Raw genomic sequence first — 20,787 nt, forward strand, 5'->3', positions numbered from 1 at the left:
AGATTCCATACTTACAGTGAAGGGTAGGATACCCGGTGGCGGTTAAGGGAATAATACAGGAAATGGAGAAGCACTTAATAATTCCAGGACACAGGATGGCGTAGGGAAAACCCCGATGAAATTGAAGGATGACGAACTCCTTAGCGTCCTGGGAGTGAGCTGGCGACAATCGAAGCGGGTTGCTTGATTTTCGCCCCAAACGTAAACATAGAACCGTTGAGTGATTAACGGTTCGCTGCCGCGCTAATAATGGAGTTTGACTGAGAATCGGCCCATTAAGGGGGAAACCGATAAAAACTAAACATGTATAGTAGAGAGATGTTAACGCGGTCACTACTGCGAAGAGAATGGTTATAGTGTGCGAGACTTGTGGTGGAGGGCAAGGGCCCCCCCCCCCTTGCCCCAATGGGGCCCCTTACTGAGGATAAGCGTTGCCCAGACCCACAGAGTGAGGATTTTAATTTCGCAGTAGAAATATTCGCGCTACGCGAAGGTATCCTATTGTAAGGAGTACCTCAGGTTTGTATCAGGGAAAAATTAATTTTCCTGCGAATATTACATTTTTGTGGTAAGGCAGATATGTGAGAAACCTATAGGAAAAGGGAAGGATGTTTTTGGGCTTTTATGGATCTGGAAAAGGCTTACGACAGGGTAGACAGGAAGGCACTGTGAGAGGTTTTGCAGATATATGGGATAGGAGGAAAGCTATTAAGAGCAGTTAAAAGTTTTTATGAGAGTAGTAGAGCTTGCGTTAGGATGAGAAATGGAGAGAGTGAATGGTTTGAGGTAAAGGTGGGACTTCGTCAGGGATGTGTTATGTCACCCTGGCTGTTCAATCTTTACATGGATGGGGTGGTGCGAGAGGTGAATGCAAGGGTGGGTCAGGGATTGGAGATGAATAAAGAAAATGGAGAAAAGTGGGAGGTGAACCAGCTGTTGTTTGCTGACGACACTGCGCTTGTAGCAGGATCAGAGGAGGGATTGAGGAAGTTAGTGACAGAGTTTGAGAAGGTGTATGAAAGAAGGAAGCTGAAGATAAATGTGGGCAAAAGTAAGGTGATAAGATCTACAAGGTGAGAGAGTGACAGTAGGCTGGAAGTGAGCATTAAGGGTGAGAAGCTGGAAGAAGTAGATAGTTTTAGATACTTGGGTGCGAATGTGACAGGAAAGGGAGGAGTGGGGGTGGAGGTAGAATGTAGATTGAGAGAAGCGAGTAAATGCCTTGGTGGATTAAAAAGTATAATGAGAAATAGACATCTGGGAATGGATGCTAAGAGGAGGTTATATGAAGGAGTGATTGTGCCAACAGCAATGTACGGGGCAGAAACATGGAACATGAGAGAGGATGAGAGAAGGAGTTTGAATGTGTTTGAGATGAAATGTCTGAGAAGTATGATAGGGGTTACTAGGCTAGATAGAGTGAGAAATGAGGAGGTAAGGAGAACAGGGGTGGAAAGGGAGCTGGGAGATAGGGTTGATGAAAGAGTATTAGGATGGTTTGGACACATGGAAAGAATGAGTGAAGAAAGATTAGTAAAAGAAGTGTGGAAGGCGGAGGTGGGAGGAGTGAATATGAGGGGGCGTCCTAGGATGAGATGGATGGATGGGGTGAAAGGGGCTTTACAAAAGAGAGGAATGTCTGTGGAGGAAGGACAGGAGAGGACAGAAGATAGGGGTGAATGGAGAAGGGTTGTGTATAAATGAGGCTGTGATGCATGAGGGGGAGTGGTTGGGGGATGGGGGGTGAGGAAATATGTATGAAAAAAAATTTACGCAGCCCGAAGGGATTTCTCCCCGTCTTCTCCTTTTCTGCATGAGGGGACGGAGAGAGGGGGTCGCCGAATTTATGAAGCGGCCTTGCTGTGGATGTGCTGTGTCTTGCGACACTGCTTCTGACCCAGGGCAGTGGACAGGATGCAGGGATGACCCATCAACCAGGAGGTGCCAAGATAGGAAGGAGAGTGGAGGGGAGTGGAACATATGGGAAATGAAATGGGTGGGAGTGATTTCTATGCCTTTTTCTTTTTGGCTACCCCCCGTGTAAGGGGGAAAAAGCCTTTGGTATATGTATGTATACATACATTTCATATGCTGTTGTGATGAGTCGTTGTATTAATTCACATAAAGAATTAAGGCCTTACATGTTATAGTGGAAGAGGAGGGAAGTTGAAGAGTCATGAGATATTTCAAATAGACTTTGGTAAATTGAGTGAGGTATGCATTTGTCAAGTGAGGCAGTTCCCCACCCCCAGAAACACGTGATCTTTATGTAAAGGCACTTGGTTTGGATTTACTGGAAATGATATATGTGATATGATAATGATATGGTTTAACGTCACAAACTCGCCCTTACTGGAAGGCTAGGACAGTGCCCCTCATAGAGGGCTTTGAATGTAAGGTGAAAAATATATCTTTTGCTTTGATGGATGTTTGCTCTATTATAAGATGTGACACCTCTGTACCATTGTCTCCATATAGGGTATAAACTTTTATGTCATCAATATCATAGGTACTGTAGTGATATCCCAGTGGACTAGTCGCACAGTATTCTTTTATGATTGGAGATTATTATCCAGTCATAATAAAATGCTGATCTCTTTCAACTACTTCTGCCTTCCTTTCATTTTGTTACCCTCCATAAATCTCTCCTTTACCACCCTTATGACTCCACTTCTTTGGTGTAATATTGTCCCTTAGGACAGGAGCACTGGTCTTTGCCAACAAAATACATATGTGCATCAGACCAGTGACAGGTGCCTGCATGTGGTGGTCCTGCATGATGGACAGCAAAGCTGCCCATTTCAAAAACCCCTAACCCCTCACCTCCATCAGGGCTCACTGACACTCAGCCTCTGGCCTGGGCCCAAGATCTCTCTTTATCATCTTCAACTCCTGGCTAGTACAGAGGTTGCGTGCTGGCCATATAATCATGGGGACAGTAGATCGAGCCACACCTGGGCCCATGGGCTTAAACTATTTAATGGGGAGGTTACTGCTGTGACTGGACACCATAGTGGGGGGTTGAGGCCTGCCTTGGCTGACGTCTTTGAGACTGATTTCACTATTGAAACCTGGCAACTTTAATTGTATTTCTTACACCTTTTCACACATGGAGAGTTAACAACTGATGACTGCTCCTTTTCTCCTACTTATTTTATTTTATATAAAAACAGTCCCACACCAATACAACACAGAGAGTACTCCAAAGTTTCTTTCCAGAGAGATCTTTAGAAGTGGCCCAAGGACTGTTGTCAGCCACTGTACAGCTGCAGGTTTACCACTCATAAAATTTGAAGCAGCAAGCAATTATTATTATCAGTAATATTTCTGTACATCTCATATTCTTCCCGATTTCTTCTTTGCACCCCTTCTTCATATATATGCTTCTTTTCTCCCAACATCGCTCTCACCTCTTCATCCCACCATGACTGTCCTATGCCCTCCCTCCTCATCTCTCCTGCCCTTTTTTTGAACAATTAGATACTTCATCCTTGAAATATACTCATTATTCTATCTATACCAAGGGCTTCTGCCCCCTTATAAGGGAGGTAGCCAGTCAAGGCATGCATCCACTCCCATCCACCACCTTTGTTTCCCTCTCATCTTAGCTCCTCTTGGATGAAAATTCATTCCTTTCTCCTGCCCACTGCATGGGTCAGAAACAATGCAGTAAGACACAGTACATCCACAGCAGGGCTGCTTCACTTACACAGCAACCTTCCCTTCTCATCCCCTTGTGTGGAAAATAAAAAAGATGGGATGAAGTCCCTTTGGGTTGTGTCAAAATATCATCCATACACAACCATTCTCCACTGACACCTATCCCATGCCTTCTCCCTTCCTTGCTCAACAGATATTCCCCTTTTGCCCAAAACCCCTTTCACTTTATCCATCCATTTCATCTTCACTCATCCCCTCAACTTCACTCCATCCATCTCGGCTTTCCACACTCTTTTTGCTAATATTTGTTAATTCATTCTATCCATGTGCCCAAACTATCCAAATTATCTTTCATCAGCCGTATCTGCCAACTCCCTATCCACCCCTGCTCTCCTCCTCATTTCCTCATTTCTCATTCTATCCAACCTTGTAACCCTAACCATACTTCTCAGACAATTTATGTCAAACACAATTAAACTTCTCCTTTCTGCTTCTTTTGAATTCCAAGTCTCTGCCCCATACTATATTGTTGGCACAATACTTCATATAATATTCTATTTGCTTCATTCCTAGATCCCTCTATTCATTTCTTTATCCTCCACTACATCCCATACTCCTCTCAGCTTTGTCTAGTATAGTTTCTCTTTTTCCACATTTATTTTGCTCACTATTAATACCTCTGCATCTCAATGTTAAAGGAAATTATGTTTATATAGATTAAGAAAGGATTTCTCCCTGTCTTCCCTGTTACTACATGATGGGATAGAGAGGGGGGCTACCAATTATATGAAGTAACTTTGCTGTGGATGTGCTGTGTCTTGCTGCACTGCTTCTGACCCAAGGCGATGAGCAAGATGCAGGGATGACTTGTCAAGAAGAGGGGGAGTGGTGGTAAAGGGGGGTTGGAATGGGTGGAGATGAAAGGAGTGGGAGTGGAATTATGCCTTTTGACTTTGGCTACCTTTCTTGTAAGGAGGAATAAACCCTTGGTACAGATATGTATGGATGTAGGAGAGGTGACATGTATTTTGGTAGTGACTATACAGCAAGCTTAAGAACAGCAATATAATGTCATGGTATCATTAAGCTCATTTTTCATATATATGCATCAGTTGCCTTTGGTGCAATATCTTTTTGTATTATGTCCGAAACAGACACTATCATTTGTTGACTCTCTTTTTGTTACTGTCCATGCTTATGAAAATGTCATCTACCATACAAAAAATCATTGAATATTTTAGTATGTAAAATATTATATACATACATACCAAAACCTTTTTCATGAGTCAGGTCATACACCCACCCTGTTGTAAGTATTGTATGAAGCTCATAGGAGTGGTACGGTGGTGAGATAAACATGTTCCCTTTTTGTATGACTACATGGAAAATGATGAAATGATACAGTCAAAGTTTAAGGTTTACTAACAAATATATCTCTGAACAAAGAGTGGCTGGCTTAAAATAAAATTATGAAATTGAACACTATACAGCAAACCATGAAATGTACTCTTTGAAAAATAGTCTGTTTCTTTTTTTATGTTTTAATAGAACTGTTTTATCTAATAATTTTTCTATTCAATTTTAGTTCCAGATATCAGCGTCCATGGAATGCTGTCTAAGGTTCATGCCACTATTGACACTTCATCGTACAAACTCATTCGTGGACTCTTGGCCCACAATCTTGGAGAACCTCTACCTAATCCTCCAATGCCCTTTTACCCATATCAGTCACAGACTGATTCACAGGTATTGTAGCTTTCTGTATTGTCTAAGTTGATATAGTAAGGAGTGGAGATTTCCCACAGCTGAATAGAATCATAATGGCATATGTGATTGTCAACTCTCTTTGTATGAAGGTAAATGAAGTAATGTTAACATTGATAAGAGAGAGATCTTGAGCCTGTCCCAGAGACCAAGTGTCTTGTACCTCCAGGTGTTGACAATTTTTGAAGATGGGCAGCAGGGAGACGATTCTCTCTGACATTCTCTCTCTCTCTCTCTCTCTCTCTCTCTCTCTCTCTCTCTCTCTCTCTCTCTCTCTCTCTCTCTCTCTCTCTCTCTCTCTCTCTCTCTCTCTCTCTCTCTCTATATATATATATATATATATATATATCTTTTTTTCCAAATAGAAGAAAGATATACTTCAAAAATTTAGATACTGCTCAGTCTGTTGCCAGAAGACCCATGTCTCCCAGGTAACTAGCAACAGCCACTGGATTGGCCTACATATATATTACTCATGGAAGAAATATTGAAGATATTGTGTTGATGGTTTTGATTGGTTAGCAACCAAGTGAACACATGCCACTTATTAGTTCCATCAAACTGTTCCATTATATAGATGCAAATATTTAGTCATTATGAAATCTAGAAAAAGAAAAAAAATCAGAAATCTGAAACACTTTTTGCCCCAAGTATTTCAGATAGAATTACATAAACCTGTCATTGTTAGATGGTGGATAGAGTGAGCTTCAGAGGAAAACCAAGAATGAAGTGAATGAATGAGGTGAAGGGGGGTTTTGATGTATGTGGAATGTATCTCAACCAGGGGAGAGGGAGTGCAAAAGACAGGAGTGAATGGATAAAAGGATGACATGGCCGAAAGGGATGTTCTTTTCAAGTGCTTCTTAAATTATTTTGTGTGGATGAGGAGGGGGTTGTTATATGATTTGCTCATGTAATTGGTGTATGTAGGTTAATATGTAATGCTTGTGGTGATTGTGATGGATTGGTGGTCTGATGGAAGTATAGTAACATTAGAATTAATTATATTTATATACATCTCTCCTGCTTGAAAGAACTGGGGCAATAGATCGATTAGTATTTTTTACATTACAGGATACATACCCTACATCTGTGGTTTGGACATCACTCAATATTCACTTTGATTTGGATAATGTTACCTTGGAACTTGAAAACCTAAATGACAACAATGAAACCAATTCTGTTGGTAAAAAGACCTCACCACTAGCTTGTGTTAACTTTATCAAATCAAGGTTGATCTATGAGAGCTTCTCCGATGGTTCAAAAGATGTTGATTTAGTGTCCCAGGAGATACTGATAAGTGATACTAGGTTTGAAGGTAAGTGCTGGATCTGTTGATATTAAAGACAGTATTGCTTAGTTTGATTACCTAATATTCTATATATCATTTGAAAACATAACACATGCTGATGAGTTACTTGTACTTCTTGTTTATAGGCTTTCCAGTTAACAAGAAATCAAATGTGTTCACAAACATTCTGCAGCCTACTCCGTCTAAAGCTTTCAAAAACAAAAGTCAGCTACAGGCTGAAGTCCATTATAGGTAAGTTAAATAACATAGTAGAAGTGTTATCATTTACTTAGGAATCCTGGGTGGCTTGGGAAGTACTCTCACTCCATGTGTGAGAGACCTGAGCTAATCTCCTTGGGGTTGACCCTTTATGTGTATGGGTGGGGGTTATTAACTGTGTACATATGTTATGTATGTAATAGAAAATCTAAGGACTTCAGTGATATCCTGATTGACCAAGACAGTATGTATGTATGCATGTACTATCTCTCAATTCCTTTACCCTCTTTAAATCTCTCCTTTATCATCTCTGATTCCACCTATCTGGTGTAATATTTTCCAAGACTAAAAGTGCTGGTTATTGCTGACAAAATATTCTCTAGCTGACACAAAAATGGATATTGGTAGGTTTTATAGGTCACTATGCTGTTTGTAACACGAGGGTTATATTCAAACCTACAACTTCTTATACCATTTGAATTTGAATCCAGTGTGTCCAGGTTCAACCTAAAGATCCAATGTCCAACCTTGTGTTAACATACATATATATACCAATGGCTTTTTCCCCCTTACAAGGGAGGTAGCCAAAAACAAAGGCATACAATCCACTCCCACCCATTCCATCCCCACATACTCCACTCACATTCACCCCCCTCCCTCCCTCTTATCTTGGCTCCTCTCCATTTACTGCTACATCTGACCCCAGATATACTTTAAGCTTTCTTCTTCCTGTCTCTCACCCTTTCAACTCACCTCCAACCTGCCATCATCATTACTCATTGTACATCTCATCACCTTTTGTCCACATTTACTCTCAGTTTTCAACTTTTTTTACACACTTTCAAACTCCACCACCAACTGCTTCAATCTATCCTGAGACTCAACGACAAGTACTTTGCCTTCTGTAAACAACAGCCAGCTCAGCTCCTACTTCCCTCAACTCTAAACTAAACCCAGGCCTAACACTTTCACATGTTGGACCTGCCATTATTAAAAGAAAGAAAAGAGGTGACAGGATTGTAGTCAGTTCTTCTGACAGATGTGCCAACTCCTGGACTAGCCTAAAAGAACTCAAATACAAAACCATAAATGAATTCAAGCCTAAGTTTGATCACTGAAAAGAAAATAAGATTGGGACCCCGTGAGCATAACTCCTTTCCTGTATATCACAGTTAGACAAGTGCTCACCCATTTCAGACAATTCTACTGAGTGTTTTCCCTGAGTTAACCATGGACCAGCCTGGTGGCTGTCAATAGATTCTTCAGGGCGGTGGTTCTCCAACAATGGAGATCAAATCTTAGGGCCTCACCATATCACATTTACTCGAGAAGCACCATTTCTTTAGTTTCACATTCTTTCACTTAACAATTTCAGTGTCTGCACCTTTCTCCACATGACAAACCTATATGGACTTTGCTCTTCACCATCTTCACTTTTACTTTTGACAATATTTAATTTTTCTGTTTCCTCAATTTTTTTATAAATATTCCTTCCTTTACCCCATACCTTTTTCAGTGTCCCACCTGCCTCCCTTACTCCCACTACTCAGTGCTCAATTTTGTGTTCCATTCGCCCACCTGCTGCCTCCTCCACCCCCTCCTCCATCCCCAGGTACCTCGTCGACCCTCCTTCTGTAAGATTATCATTTATGTACCATACCTCCAATTTTTTTTTTATGTTATCTTGATTGATTTTCATATATATTTTTGAAGCACCTGTTTTGGCAGGATTTGAGTCCTACTTTCATAAGATTTGGTACACAAGTTTTACATTATATTAGTTTATAATATATTTTCATGACCAAATATCTTGCATTTGTTAAGATACTGTTCATTTTAAAAGTTACAAGTTTTTATTGAATTGTATTAATGAAGTGCTCATTTTTGTTGAATGTCCTTGTCTCATGGTTGAACATGTTCTCAGTTCTTATTGCATTTTCCGCAGGTCTACCAAAGATGTAACAAGATTTACGATCCTGCTGAACAACATGCGTCTCATGGCCATCTTAGACTGGTGGGCTGAGATCCAAAACTTTATTCATTCCAACCCAGAAAATCCATTTAGTAAGAAAGAAAGTAAGTTCCAGTTGTTAAATATAGTTTATTTTTGGCAACCCTGTTTATTTTTATGCTCAATTAAACTTTTTTTCTTCTTCTATCCCTCCATCCTGTTTGTCTTCTTAAAATTTTCCTTTACTACTTCTAGCACTCCACTTCTTTCCTCATGTATGTATGGTAAGAGGATAAGAATGGTGCCATTGTTCTTGTGGAGCAAAGCAAGGTAGTTTGAGGTGCCCCCACCACCACTTTTTTTTTTTTTTTTTTTTTCCAAGAAGTCAAAGCATATTTTTACTTGGCCAAGGCCATGCTATATACATTTGATGACAAGTAATATTCAGTCTTTTTTCTTTTTTCTCTCATAACTTTTCCAGTCACAGGGCATCCTTTAGGTGAGTAGCTTCATCTTCTGTTTTTTTCTCTCTCTCTCTCTTTCTCTCTCTCTCTCTCTATCTCTTTCTCTTTCCCTCCCTGCCTCTCTCACTCTCCCCCACTGATTTCAAAAGGTGAATATCTGGCAGTGTAAGTTTTAAGTTAAAATCTAAATGTATGGTCAGCTCATAAACAATCATTTCTTCAGAACAAGTATCAAACCCATAATACCAGAAAACAAAAAATTAACAACAACAAAATAAAGTAAATCTTGAGAAATTAATTTATCCTTTACCAGCAAAGCCACAGAAAAATTATCAAGATGCTTGAAAAATTCACACAGAAAAACCAGACAGGATATCAGATCACCACCAGAAACCCCAGACCCCCATAACAATGAAAGCCTTCATAGATCAGGGCCATAACCTCAGGGTAGTTACCAGAAAATGTGGAAGTTAAAAAACTGAAATATTCCAGGCCAGGAGGCAGTTGAACAACACCCCCCCCCCCACCACCACCCTATTCTCACATGTAGCATTGTCTGCCATATGTAATTTGCATCACACTACTTGCATTATAAAATATAAAGTCTTTGCTGTATTTATTGTTATCTTTTACTCTGAGTAATAATAAGCACAGAAAATGTAATTAAACCAGTTCACAGAATCAGGGGGTAACTCATGTAAAACTACAAAAAATATACATAATCAAGACGCCGATGCCTGCATCCTCATGTACCCACTCATGCCTCATGACACCTACATAGACGTCATTGTACCAAAGTGGATAATGGCATCCCAGCAACCTAGAAAAGTACACACACAGTCCCCATTCTAAAACCAAACAAACTACCAGTGAACTCAATATTCTATAGGTCCATTTATGTTCCCTCTACCATATTCAATGTTATGAAAAGATTGATCCATGAAAGAATTGAAACATGTTCTTATCTGTAGCTAGGTATAATTTCTATAAGTTGTTTATATCCAGTGATAATTACATTAATCCTTCCCATATCCAAACTGCTGTTATATGAACTACCATTAACCAAATGTGATTTATGTATATTGCATACCACTTTTACTCCTTCAAAAATGAAAACTTATCACTGGAGTGGGGACTAGTGGGAAGGGAGATAATTTTAGATTGCATATCCATATGACTCATCATCCAGGAGGACCCAACAAAAGATGAAGAGAGGGGTGGTGAATGGGAGTGGAGTCAGTGGGGATGAAATGGATGAGAGTGGATTTATGCCTTTGACTTTGGCTTACTCCCTTGTAAGGGAGGAAAAGGCCATTGGTATATGTATATGTATGGATATCCATACATCCCCCAATCTGAACACTGTGGCTCAATTAGTAAGAATGTGGAAAGGATTACTTTATTTCTTTTTGTTGACCAAATACTGTGCTTTCTACAATTTTAAGTATTTTCAGTTTTTAATTTACTTTTACTGTGGGATCATTAATGTCTGAGATAAAGGATGATGAATTGATGCATCCTGAAAGTATTTCTTGGTTGCTCTGTAAATTCTTGGGTTGATTAGTGGGGGAGGGTCATCATGTAATGAAGTGGTGGGTGTAAACCAGCTTTGGTTATCTGGCCCTGATGTGGAGGTGCTAGGAGCCAGGAGTTTCCTTTAAGAGAAACCTGGGGGCAACAGACTGCATACATATATACCAGTGGCTTTTTCCCATGTACAAGGTTTAAAAAGTGTAATGAGGAATAGGAATCTGGGAATGGATGCTAAGAGGAGACTGTATGAAGGAGTGATTGTGCCAACAGCACTGTATGGAGCAGAAACATGGAACATGAGAGAGGAAGAGAGAAGGAACTTGAATGTGTTTGAGATGAAGTGTCTGAGAAGTATGATGGGGGTTACTAGGCTGGATAGAGTGAGAAATGAGGAAGTGAGGAGGAGAACAGGGGTGGAAAGGGAGCTGGGAGATAGGGTGGATGAAAGAGTATTAGGATGGTTTGGACACATGGAAAGAATGAGTGAAGAAAGACTAGTAAAGGAGGTATGGAAGGCAGATGTGGAGGGAGTGAACATGAGGGGACGTCCTAGGATGAGATGGATGGATGGGGTGAAGGGGGCTTTTGGGAAGAGGGGAATGTCTGTTGAGGAAGAATGGGAGAGGACAGAAGACGGGTGAATGGAGAATGGTTGTATATGGAAAATGTTGTGATGCATGAGGTGGATTGGACGGGGGAATGGGGGTGAGGTAGTGTGTGTGAGCAAAAATTTTTTGACGCAGCCCGAAGGGATTTCTCCCCGTCCTCTCCTTTATATGGGGGAACGGAGAGGGGGGGTCGCCGATTTAATGAAGCGGCCTTGCTGTGGATGTGCTGTGTCCTGCGACACTGCTTCTGACCCAGGGCAGTGGACAGGGTGCAGGGATGACCCGTCATCTAGGAGGTGCTAAGATGGGATGGAGGGTGGAGGGGTGTGGAGTGTTTTCGGGGATTAAATGGGTGGGAGTGTTTTTGTGCCTTGTCCTTTTTGGCTACCCCCCTGGTAAGGGGAAAAAAGCCTTGGTATATGTATGTGTAATGAGGAATAGACATTTAGGAATGGATGCGAAGAGGAGACTGTATGAAGGAGTGATTGTGCCAACAGCACTGTATGGGGCAGAAACGTGGAACATAAGAGAAGAAGAGAGAAGGAGTTTGAATGTGTTTGAGATGAGGTGTCTGAGAAGTATGGTGGGGGTTACTAGGCTGGATAGAGTGAGAAATGAGGAGGTGAGGAGGAGAACAGGGGTGAAAAAGGAGCTGGGAGATAGAGTTGATGAAAGAATATTAGGATGGTTTGGACACATGGAAAGAATGAGTGAAGAAAGACTAGTAAAAGAGGTATGGAAGGCAGATGTGGAGGGAGTGAACATGAGGGGACGTCCAAGGATGAGGTGGATGGATGGGGTGAAGGGGGCTTTGGGGAAGAGGGGAATGTCTGTTGAGGAAGGAAGGGAGAGGACGGAAGACAGAGGTGAGTGGAGAATGGTTGTATATGGATGATGTTGTGATTGCATGAGGAGGAATGGGCGGGGGGTGAGGTAGTATGTGTGAGCAAATTTTGACGCAGCCCGAAGGGATTTCTCCCCGTCCTCTCCTTATATGCAAGGGGGGACAGAGAGAGGGGTCGCCGATTAAATGAAGCGGCCTTGCTGTGGATGTGCTGTGTCTTGCGACACTGCTTCTGACCCAGGGCGGTGGGCAAGGTGCAGGGATGACCCGTCATCCAGGAGGTGCTCAGATGAGAGGGAGGGTGGTAGGGGTGTGGAGTGTATTTAGGGATGAAATGGGTGGGAGTGTTTTTATGCCTTTCCCTTTTTGGCTACCTCCCTTGAAAGGGGAAAAAGCCTTGGTATATGTATGTATGTACAAGGAAGATAGCAAAAAAATAAAGGCATAAAACCTACTCCCACCCATTTCATCCCCACATAATCCACACCCATTCACCATCCCTCCCTCCCTCCCTCCCTTCCTCTTTTCTTAGCTCCTCCTGAATGACAGGTCATCCCAGCATCTTGCCCACTGCCCAGGGTCAGATGCAGTGCAGCAAAACACAGCACATCCACAGCAAGGCTGCTTTATTTAATCGGCGACCTCCCCACTCCTTCCCCTCATGCAGAAAAAGAGAAGATGGGGGAAAATCCCTTCAGGCTGCATCAAAATATCATTCATACATACTCCCTCACATGCATCACAGCAACAGACTGACTAAATGATTTTTATGCCTTGTTGCATTGCTTCTGACCCTAGCAATGGGAGGGGGACAGGGATGACCAGTAATCCACAAATAACTAAGAAGGGACAACAAATGGGTGTTGAATGGACATAAGATGAGTGGCACCTTTCTTAAGGGGAAAGGCCATTTTGAGCGAAACCAGTCAGGAATAAACTCAGGAACTCGGAACTAGACCCGTGACTTCTTTTTGCACCTTCATATATATATATATCTTTATATATATATATATATATATACATATATATATATATACATATATATATATATATACTGTATATATATATATATTATATATATATATATATATATATGTATACATATATATATACATATATATATATATATATGTATGTATGTATGTATGTATGCATGTCTGCCACCATTACTGTTCTGTTAGATATCAGCTATTGAAGCCTTTTTTTGTATTGGGTGACATTTGTAAGCAGATATTGGTAGAATGTCTTTGAATCCATGTTGAATTGATAAGGTGGATGTGTGTTTGGATGCTGTTTAGGATCATTCTTCCAGTTTAGATATCATAAAGAAGAAAGAAATAGGTCTTTAGGATGTTAGGTTCTCTGGCAGTTTGATTGGTTTCAGGAAAGGGCTTATATGTGCTCTTTTCCAGACCAATTGATGACATGTCATTTTGCAACTAGGGTTAATACTACTATAGGACCCATATATTTCAAACAGTAATATAACAGTTAAGGTAATATTGATTGAATTTTGATTATTTTGTCTCCATATACACACATATGTATACATATATTTTTTTCCAGATGGGAGAAAATCAGAGAAAGGTGAGGGCTCCTCCAGTCCAGCAACTCCATACATCTTCTCCCCACTGCAGACTCCAACTGTAAATTCTCCTCGCACCTATTCACCAGCAATGCAGTCTCCTAGGTCTACCTCACCATTGCCAAATTACATTTTGGACACTTCATCAATACCCCCATCCAGTCAGCCACCACCTTCTGTATCTCCTCGCCTTAACCCAATGGTGGAATCAACAGGCCTTATGACAAAGCATGCACTTATTATGGAACAGCCACAAATCCCATTTGAATTGAAGTTGAACATTACAGACTCTGAGTTAGTTGTAGTGGAAAACACCTCAGTATGGGATACAAGTGCCGTGATATTAAAGGTAAGGAGACGGAGATTGTGGGAAATGTTTAGTCACACACATTATACTAATGCCACAGTCCCCTTATAAAAAAAAAGATTCACTTCTTCTCAACACTGTGGAGATAAAGGGTTCCCTGCCATAGTACATAGGTAAAATCAAGTGCGGCAAGGCTTCATGTACCACAGGACACAACAGCTGAAGCTTGTCTACATAGGCAGTTACCACCTCATACACTCATTGGATTTATTGCCAAATACTTGCTGTGGATGTGCTGTGTCTTGCGACACTGCTTCTGACCCAGGGCAGTGGACAAGGTGCAGGGATGACCCGTCATCCAGGAGGTGCTAAGATGAGAGGGAGGGTGGAGGGGTGTGGAGTGTATTCAGGGATGGAATGGGTGGGAATGATTTTATGCCTTTTCCTTTTTGACTACCTCCCTTGTAAGGGGAAGCCTTGGTATATGTATGTATGTACTTTTTCTCATGTCAATTTTAATTTTGCCCAAATATAATTACCACCAGTCCTTCCTTATATATAAGCAAGGAATACATTGTGGAAATTTGCTGGAGAGTGTAAATCTGCTCAAAGTGAAAATTTTACTTGAATATGAAAAATAGAGCCATTCCACATGTTCCACCACACAACTTGCATGACTGAGATTTTAATGCATAAAATAGGAACTAATAAAAGATGTGTTTGTTACATATGTTTGAATCACTTGTTGGAGAGATGCATATAGCAAGGGACTGGTTTAGATAACTGGGAAAGAGAATTTTTTTTTTATAATTATGAATTTCATCACAGAGTACAGCAGTCATCAGTTATCGACCACAGCTGCAGGAGAGGCCACTTTCGTGTAACCTGAATCAGTGTGAATTGTATTCTTGCATCCTTGGCCTAGAGGATGACACAGCTTTGTCCATCATAGATCCAGTCACTGTCAACATTGAGGTCAACGATAAAGCTAGTCAACATCAAGTGGGGGACATTTCTAATGTGTCCATGAATGTACAGCATACAGTGGAGGTAAAGAGTGCTCTAGGATGATGATTTATTGTTTATCTTAATAGTCAAATTAGTGATTTACCATAGAAACTTTTTTTTTTTTTTTTTTTTTTTTTTAAGTTTCCTTTTCCTTGTTTCAAAGCAGTCATACACTTTAGCTTGGCATCTTTGAATAGGTTTTGTTGTGATAAATGCCAGATAGATAACTTCATAAAGCTAAGGACCTTCCATTTTTTTTATCATCATTATCGTCATCATCATCATCATTATCATCATCATCATCATCCCACATGAGGGGACTGAGAGGGGGGATGCCAATTAAGTGAAGTGGCCTTGCTCTGGGTGTACTGTGTCTTGCTGCATTGCTTCTGACCCTGGGCAGGAGACCAGGATGACCTTTCATCCACGAGGAGCTAAGATGGGAGGGAGGAAATGGTGGTGGATGGGAGTGGAATGGGTGGGAGTGGATACTTGCCTTTTGACTTGTAAGGGGAAAAAAAAAACATGGTATACAGATAAGTAGATAGATTTATATCTTTCCTTTTTTAATTCAGTTATCATTCTCCTTTTTCCTGTACCTCTTGTGGTTTCCAAGTCATACTTGCAATCAATCCACATGTTCTCACTTCTTCTCTACTACTGCCACTTTCACCTCATCATCCCAACATTCACTACCCTTCCTTCTATTCCCTCCCATTTTCCTTGTTCCACATACCATCTTTGCACACTTTGTCACTGGGTGGAGGCAAGTGCATGCCTTGGCTGGCTACCTTCCTTATAAGGAGGAAAAGGCCCCTGATATATATAGATTATTATTATTTATTTAGATGGCCCTTCATCCACAAGGAGCTAGAAGATTTTTAAAAGGGAAACAATAGGCATGGGATGGGTGGAGGGTGGGTGCATACCTTGGCTAGCAAACTTTCATATGAGGTTGAGAAAATTTATTATGTAGATAGATCAGTAAGTTTATTTATACATATATTTTCTGTTAAATGGGTTTGTGCTTCTACCCAGCCACCTCCTTTATACCAAGTCAAATAAGATTAAGGTTCCTGTATATCTTGATCTTCCACAACATAATCTTCAGATATAATTTTTTCAATCATTCCAGATTGTTCTACACCAGCTGAATATCCGTTTAAGCTACCATGACATGAAGTTATTTCAGCAGATCTTAGAATCAGTTCCAAAGCAGAGAGCATCAACAAAGAAGAACTCGCCTGTTGGTGAATTTGATAACAGACCAGCAAATTTCCAAGGTTAGAAGACTTGCTTGAAACCACTCAGATTTCAACATTTTAGATTTAGTTGATCATTCTTAACCCCATTAAGACTGTGACATCCATTTCTACCAAGGACAAGTGATTTTATATGGTAGAGGTTTCTCCTGTTCTGAAGCAATCATCATATAATGTTAGAACTCAATCCCAGGCAGTTAATTTGTTTTATTTCAGTTCAAGTAGGAAAACTATCAGGACTTGGATTTCATAAAGAAGACTGCATTCGAGCCCTTGAGGTTTGTGGTGGACGCTTGGATGATGCTGCCTTGTGGCTTACCCATAATGCCTTACCTGTACCTGCTCCAACCATTCAACAGCAGCAACAGACAGATGATATGCCAATCAACTTTCAGTCTCTTGAGGTCTGTTGTGAAAGTATTTTGTTTTGTTTTGATGTCATTAGTAGACATTTGTAAAATTTCTTTCATTCTTCCATTCTCTCTCTGCCTCCTCCTCTTCCTCTTATGCTTCTTCCTATTCCTCTCCCTCCTGTACAACATGTACATATATATCCCAATTTTAGTTATGTAATATTTACTCTTGCCACAAATTTAGTGTTTCACTGCTTCATTACAAGTTGAGTCGGGAATGGATGCTAAGATGAGATTGTATGAAGGAGTGATTGTGCCGACAGCACACTGTGTGACAGTAACATGGAACATAAGAGGAAGAGTTTAAATGTGTTTGAGATGAAATGCCTGAGAAGTATGATAAGTGTTACAAGGATGGATAGAGTGAGAAACAAGGAGGTGAGGAGGAGAGCAGGTGTGGAAGGGGAGTTGGAAGATAGGGTTGATGAAAGAGTATTGGGATGGTTTGGACACATGGAAAGAATGAGGGAAGAAAGATTAGTAAAAGAGGAGTGGAAGGCAGAGGTATCCACACCCTGAACAGACTCCTTAGAGCACACAGACTATAGTAAGAACCATTTTGGCATCATTGCACTCAGGACATCATCCAGCACTGAAACAGTCCCAACACAGAATAGACCTGGCCACAGACTCAAACAACTTGTTGCAACCACTTTGCAGAAGACATAGATTATCTCATTCTACAATGCCCCACACTAATATTCCCTAGAGAACAACGCATTATTTTTTTCCCTGAGTGACTTAAGAGCCTATCTGGTGGCTGTAGCAAGAGAGACCTGGGGCAACAGATTGGTTGATTGATTGTATTATCAAGTGGAATGTACATACATACATATACCAAGGCTTTTTCCCCCTTCCAAGGGAGGTAGCCAAAAAGGGAAAGGCATAAAAACACTCCCACCCATTTCATCCCTAAATACACTCCACACCCTTCCCACCCTTCCTCTCATCTGAGCACCTCCTGGATGACGGGTCATCCCTGCACCCTGCCCACCGCCCTGGGTCAGAAGCAGTGTCGCAAGACACAGTACATCCACAGCAAGGCCGCTTCATTTAATCGGCGACCCCCCCTCTCCGTCCCCCTTTGCATATAAGGCGAGGACGGGGAGAAATCCCTTCGGGCTGCGTCAAAAATTTACTCACACATACTACCCCACCCCCCCGCCCATTCCTCCTCATGCAGTCACAACATCATCCATATACAACCATTCTCCTCTCACCTCTGTCTTCCGTCCTCTCCCTTCCTTCCTCAACAGACATTCCCCTCTTCCCCAAAGCCCCCTTCACCCCATCCATCCACCTCATCCTAGGACGTCCCCTCATGTTCACTCCCTCCACATCTGCCTTCCATACCTCTTTTACTAGTCTTTCTTCACTCATTCTTTCCATGTGTCCAAACCATCCTAATATTCTTTCATCAACCCTATCTCCCAAACATGAGGGGACGTCCTAGGATGAGGTGGATGGATGGGGTGAAGGGGGCTTTGGGGAAGAGGGGAATGTCTGTTGAGGAAGGAAGGGAGAGGACGGAAGACAGAGGTGAGTGGAGAAGGGTTGTATATGGATGATGTTGTGACTGCATGAGGAGGAATGGGCGGGGAAGTGGGGGGTGGGGTAGTATGTGTGAGTAAATTTTGACGCAGCCCGAAGGGATTTCTCCCCGTCCTCGCCTTATATGCAAAGGGGGACGGAGAGGGGGGGTCGCCGATTAAATGAAGCGGCCTCGCTGTGGATGTACTGTGTCTTGTGACACTGCTTCTGACCCAGGGCGGTGGGCAGGGTGCAGGGATGACCCGTCATCCAGGAGGTGCTCAGATGAGAGGAAGGGTGGGAGGGGTGTGGAGTGTATTTAGGGATGAAATGGGTGGGAGTGTTTTTATGCCTTTCCCTTTTTGGCTACCTCCCTTAGAAGGGGGAAAAAGCCTTGGTATATGTATGTATGTATGTATGTTCTCCTCCTCAAGTGGAATGTAACAAGATGTATCCCATACTGGGGAATTGATTGCATGGCAACTTGATAATCAAGTAGAAACAAATCCATACACAGTACAAAGTTTTTCACTACTCAGCAAATTATGTTTATCCTGCAGACCTTGTAATGTTGGATACATTTTGTATTGATTTCATTTGTTTGTTTACAATTCATTTGTGTTATTTTTAATTGTGTGTCATTACAGATCAAGACTGGCAGTGTAAATATTTGTGTCATTGATGATTGTGGTGATTGTGATGTTCCACTCATCGAGTCATCTCTTACTCATTTGGGTTTGAAACAAGTAAGTTTTGAAACCTTATATTTTACTCATACTCTATATCTCTATTTAGATTGTGATCACATTTTGTATCTGACTGCATTGTTTATATACAAACACAGTACAGTTTCCTTTAGAATATGTAAAGAAGGCAAATTTGCATTTTGTTTAAAGTTTGAATACTGTATATGTCTTTCTCTTCTTTTCTTCTTCATATGTATAAACTATGTAGTCATTGTTTTTATACATGGATGGGGTGGTGCGAAAGGTAAATGCAAGGGTAATGGGTCAGGGATTGGAGATGGTTAAAGAAAATGGAGAAAAGTGGGAGATAAGCCAGTTGCTGTTTGCTGATGACACTGCACTTGTGGCAGGATCAGAGAAGGGATTGAGGAAGTTAGTGACAGAGTTTGGGAAGGTGTGCAAAAGAAGGAAGTTGAAGATAAATGTGGGTAAAAGTAAGGTGATGAGATGTACAAGGGGAGAAGTGGCAGCAGACTGGAAGTGAGTATTATGAGAGAGAGACTTGAGGAAGTGGGTAGTTTTAGATACTTGGGTGCAAATGTGGCGGGAAATGGAGGAGTGGAGTTGGAGGTAGATTGTAGATTGAGAGAAGCAAGTAAATGCCTTGGGTGATTAAAAAATGTAATGAGAAATAGACATTTGGTAATGGATGCTAAGAGGAGATTGTATGAAGGAATGGTTGTTCCAACAGCACTGTATGGGGCAGAAACATGGAACATAAGAGAGGAGGAGTTTGAATGTGTTTGAGATGAGGTACCTGAGAAGTATGATAGGGGTTACTAGGCTTGATAGAGTGAGAAACTAGGAAGTGAGGAGGAGAACAGGGGTGGAAAGGAAGTTGGGAGATAGGATTGATGAAAGGGTATTGGGATGGTTTGGACACATGGAAAGAATGAGTGAAGAAAGGTTAGTAAAAGAGGTGTGGAAGGCAGGGATGGAAGGAGTAAACATGAGGGGGCGACCAAGGATGAGATGGATGGATGAGGTAAAAGGGACATTGGGAAAGAGGATTGTCTGTTGAGGAAGGAAGGGAGAAGACAGAAGATAGATAGGGGTGAATGGAGAATGGTTTTGTATGGATGATGCCATGATGCATGAAAGGGAGTGGAGGGTTGGGGGGAGTTTGTTCCGAAGAATACAAACTCTTCGGTACTCCTTACACTAGGATACTCTCGCGTAGCGCGAATATTTCTACTGCGAAATTAAAATCCTCACTCTGTGGGTCTGGGCAACGCTTATCCTCAGTAAGGGGCCCCATTGGGGCAAGGGGGGGGGCCCTTGCCCTCCACCACAAGTCTCGCACACTATAACCATTCTCTTCGCAGTAGTGACCGCGTTAACATCTCTCCATGTTTACGTCGGTGCCGAAAATCAAGCAATCCGCTTCGATTGTCGCCAGCTCACTCTAAGGACGCTAAGGAGTTCGTCGTCCTTCAATTTCATCGGGGTTTTCCCTACGCCATCCTGTGTCCTGGAATTTTAAGTGCTTCTCCATTCCCTGTATTATTCCCTTAACCGCCACCGGGTATCCTACCCTTCACTGTAAGTATGGAATCTGGTTCCAGTATTGTTGTGGTTTCGCCGCATAGAAAATGGCCATAG

At 41.6% G+C, this 20,787-nt stretch overlaps 1 protein-coding gene across 14 annotated transcripts in view; it reads left to right on the forward strand.

Annotated features, from left to right (window-relative positions):
- Vps13D (vacuolar protein sorting 13D) overlaps positions 1 to 20,787 on the forward strand; it is a 250,150-nt gene that overhangs the window by 106,640 nt on the left and 122,723 nt on the right. For 13 of the 14 annotated variants that reach the window (XM_076208559.1, XM_076208564.1, XM_076208569.1 and 10 more), the window contains 10 exons: positions 5,246 to 5,406; positions 6,499 to 6,742; positions 6,862 to 6,967; positions 8,880 to 9,010; positions 9,367 to 9,384; positions 13,901 to 14,268; positions 15,055 to 15,276; positions 16,370 to 16,517; positions 16,713 to 16,900; positions 19,087 to 19,185. In XM_076208559.1, the coding sequence (XP_076064674.1) occupies positions 5,246 to 5,406; positions 6,499 to 6,742; positions 6,862 to 6,967; positions 8,880 to 9,010; positions 9,367 to 9,384; positions 13,901 to 14,268; positions 15,055 to 15,276; positions 16,370 to 16,517; positions 16,713 to 16,900; positions 19,087 to 19,185 (1,685 nt within the window). The remainder of the gene's footprint in view (positions 1 to 5,245; positions 5,407 to 6,498; positions 6,743 to 6,861; positions 6,968 to 8,879; positions 9,011 to 9,366; positions 9,385 to 13,900; positions 14,269 to 15,054; positions 15,277 to 16,369; positions 16,518 to 16,712; positions 16,901 to 19,086; positions 19,186 to 20,787) is intronic. The other variant, XM_076208562.1, reaches the window with a different exon arrangement.

The sequence above is a fragment of the Oratosquilla oratoria genome, chromosome 25 (genome assembly GCF_046742065.1).
Source record: "Oratosquilla oratoria isolate Oo_2021 chromosome 25, ASM4674206v1, whole genome shotgun sequence".
Classification (NCBI taxonomy): Eukaryota; Metazoa; Arthropoda; class Malacostraca; order Stomatopoda; family Squillidae; genus Oratosquilla; species Oratosquilla oratoria.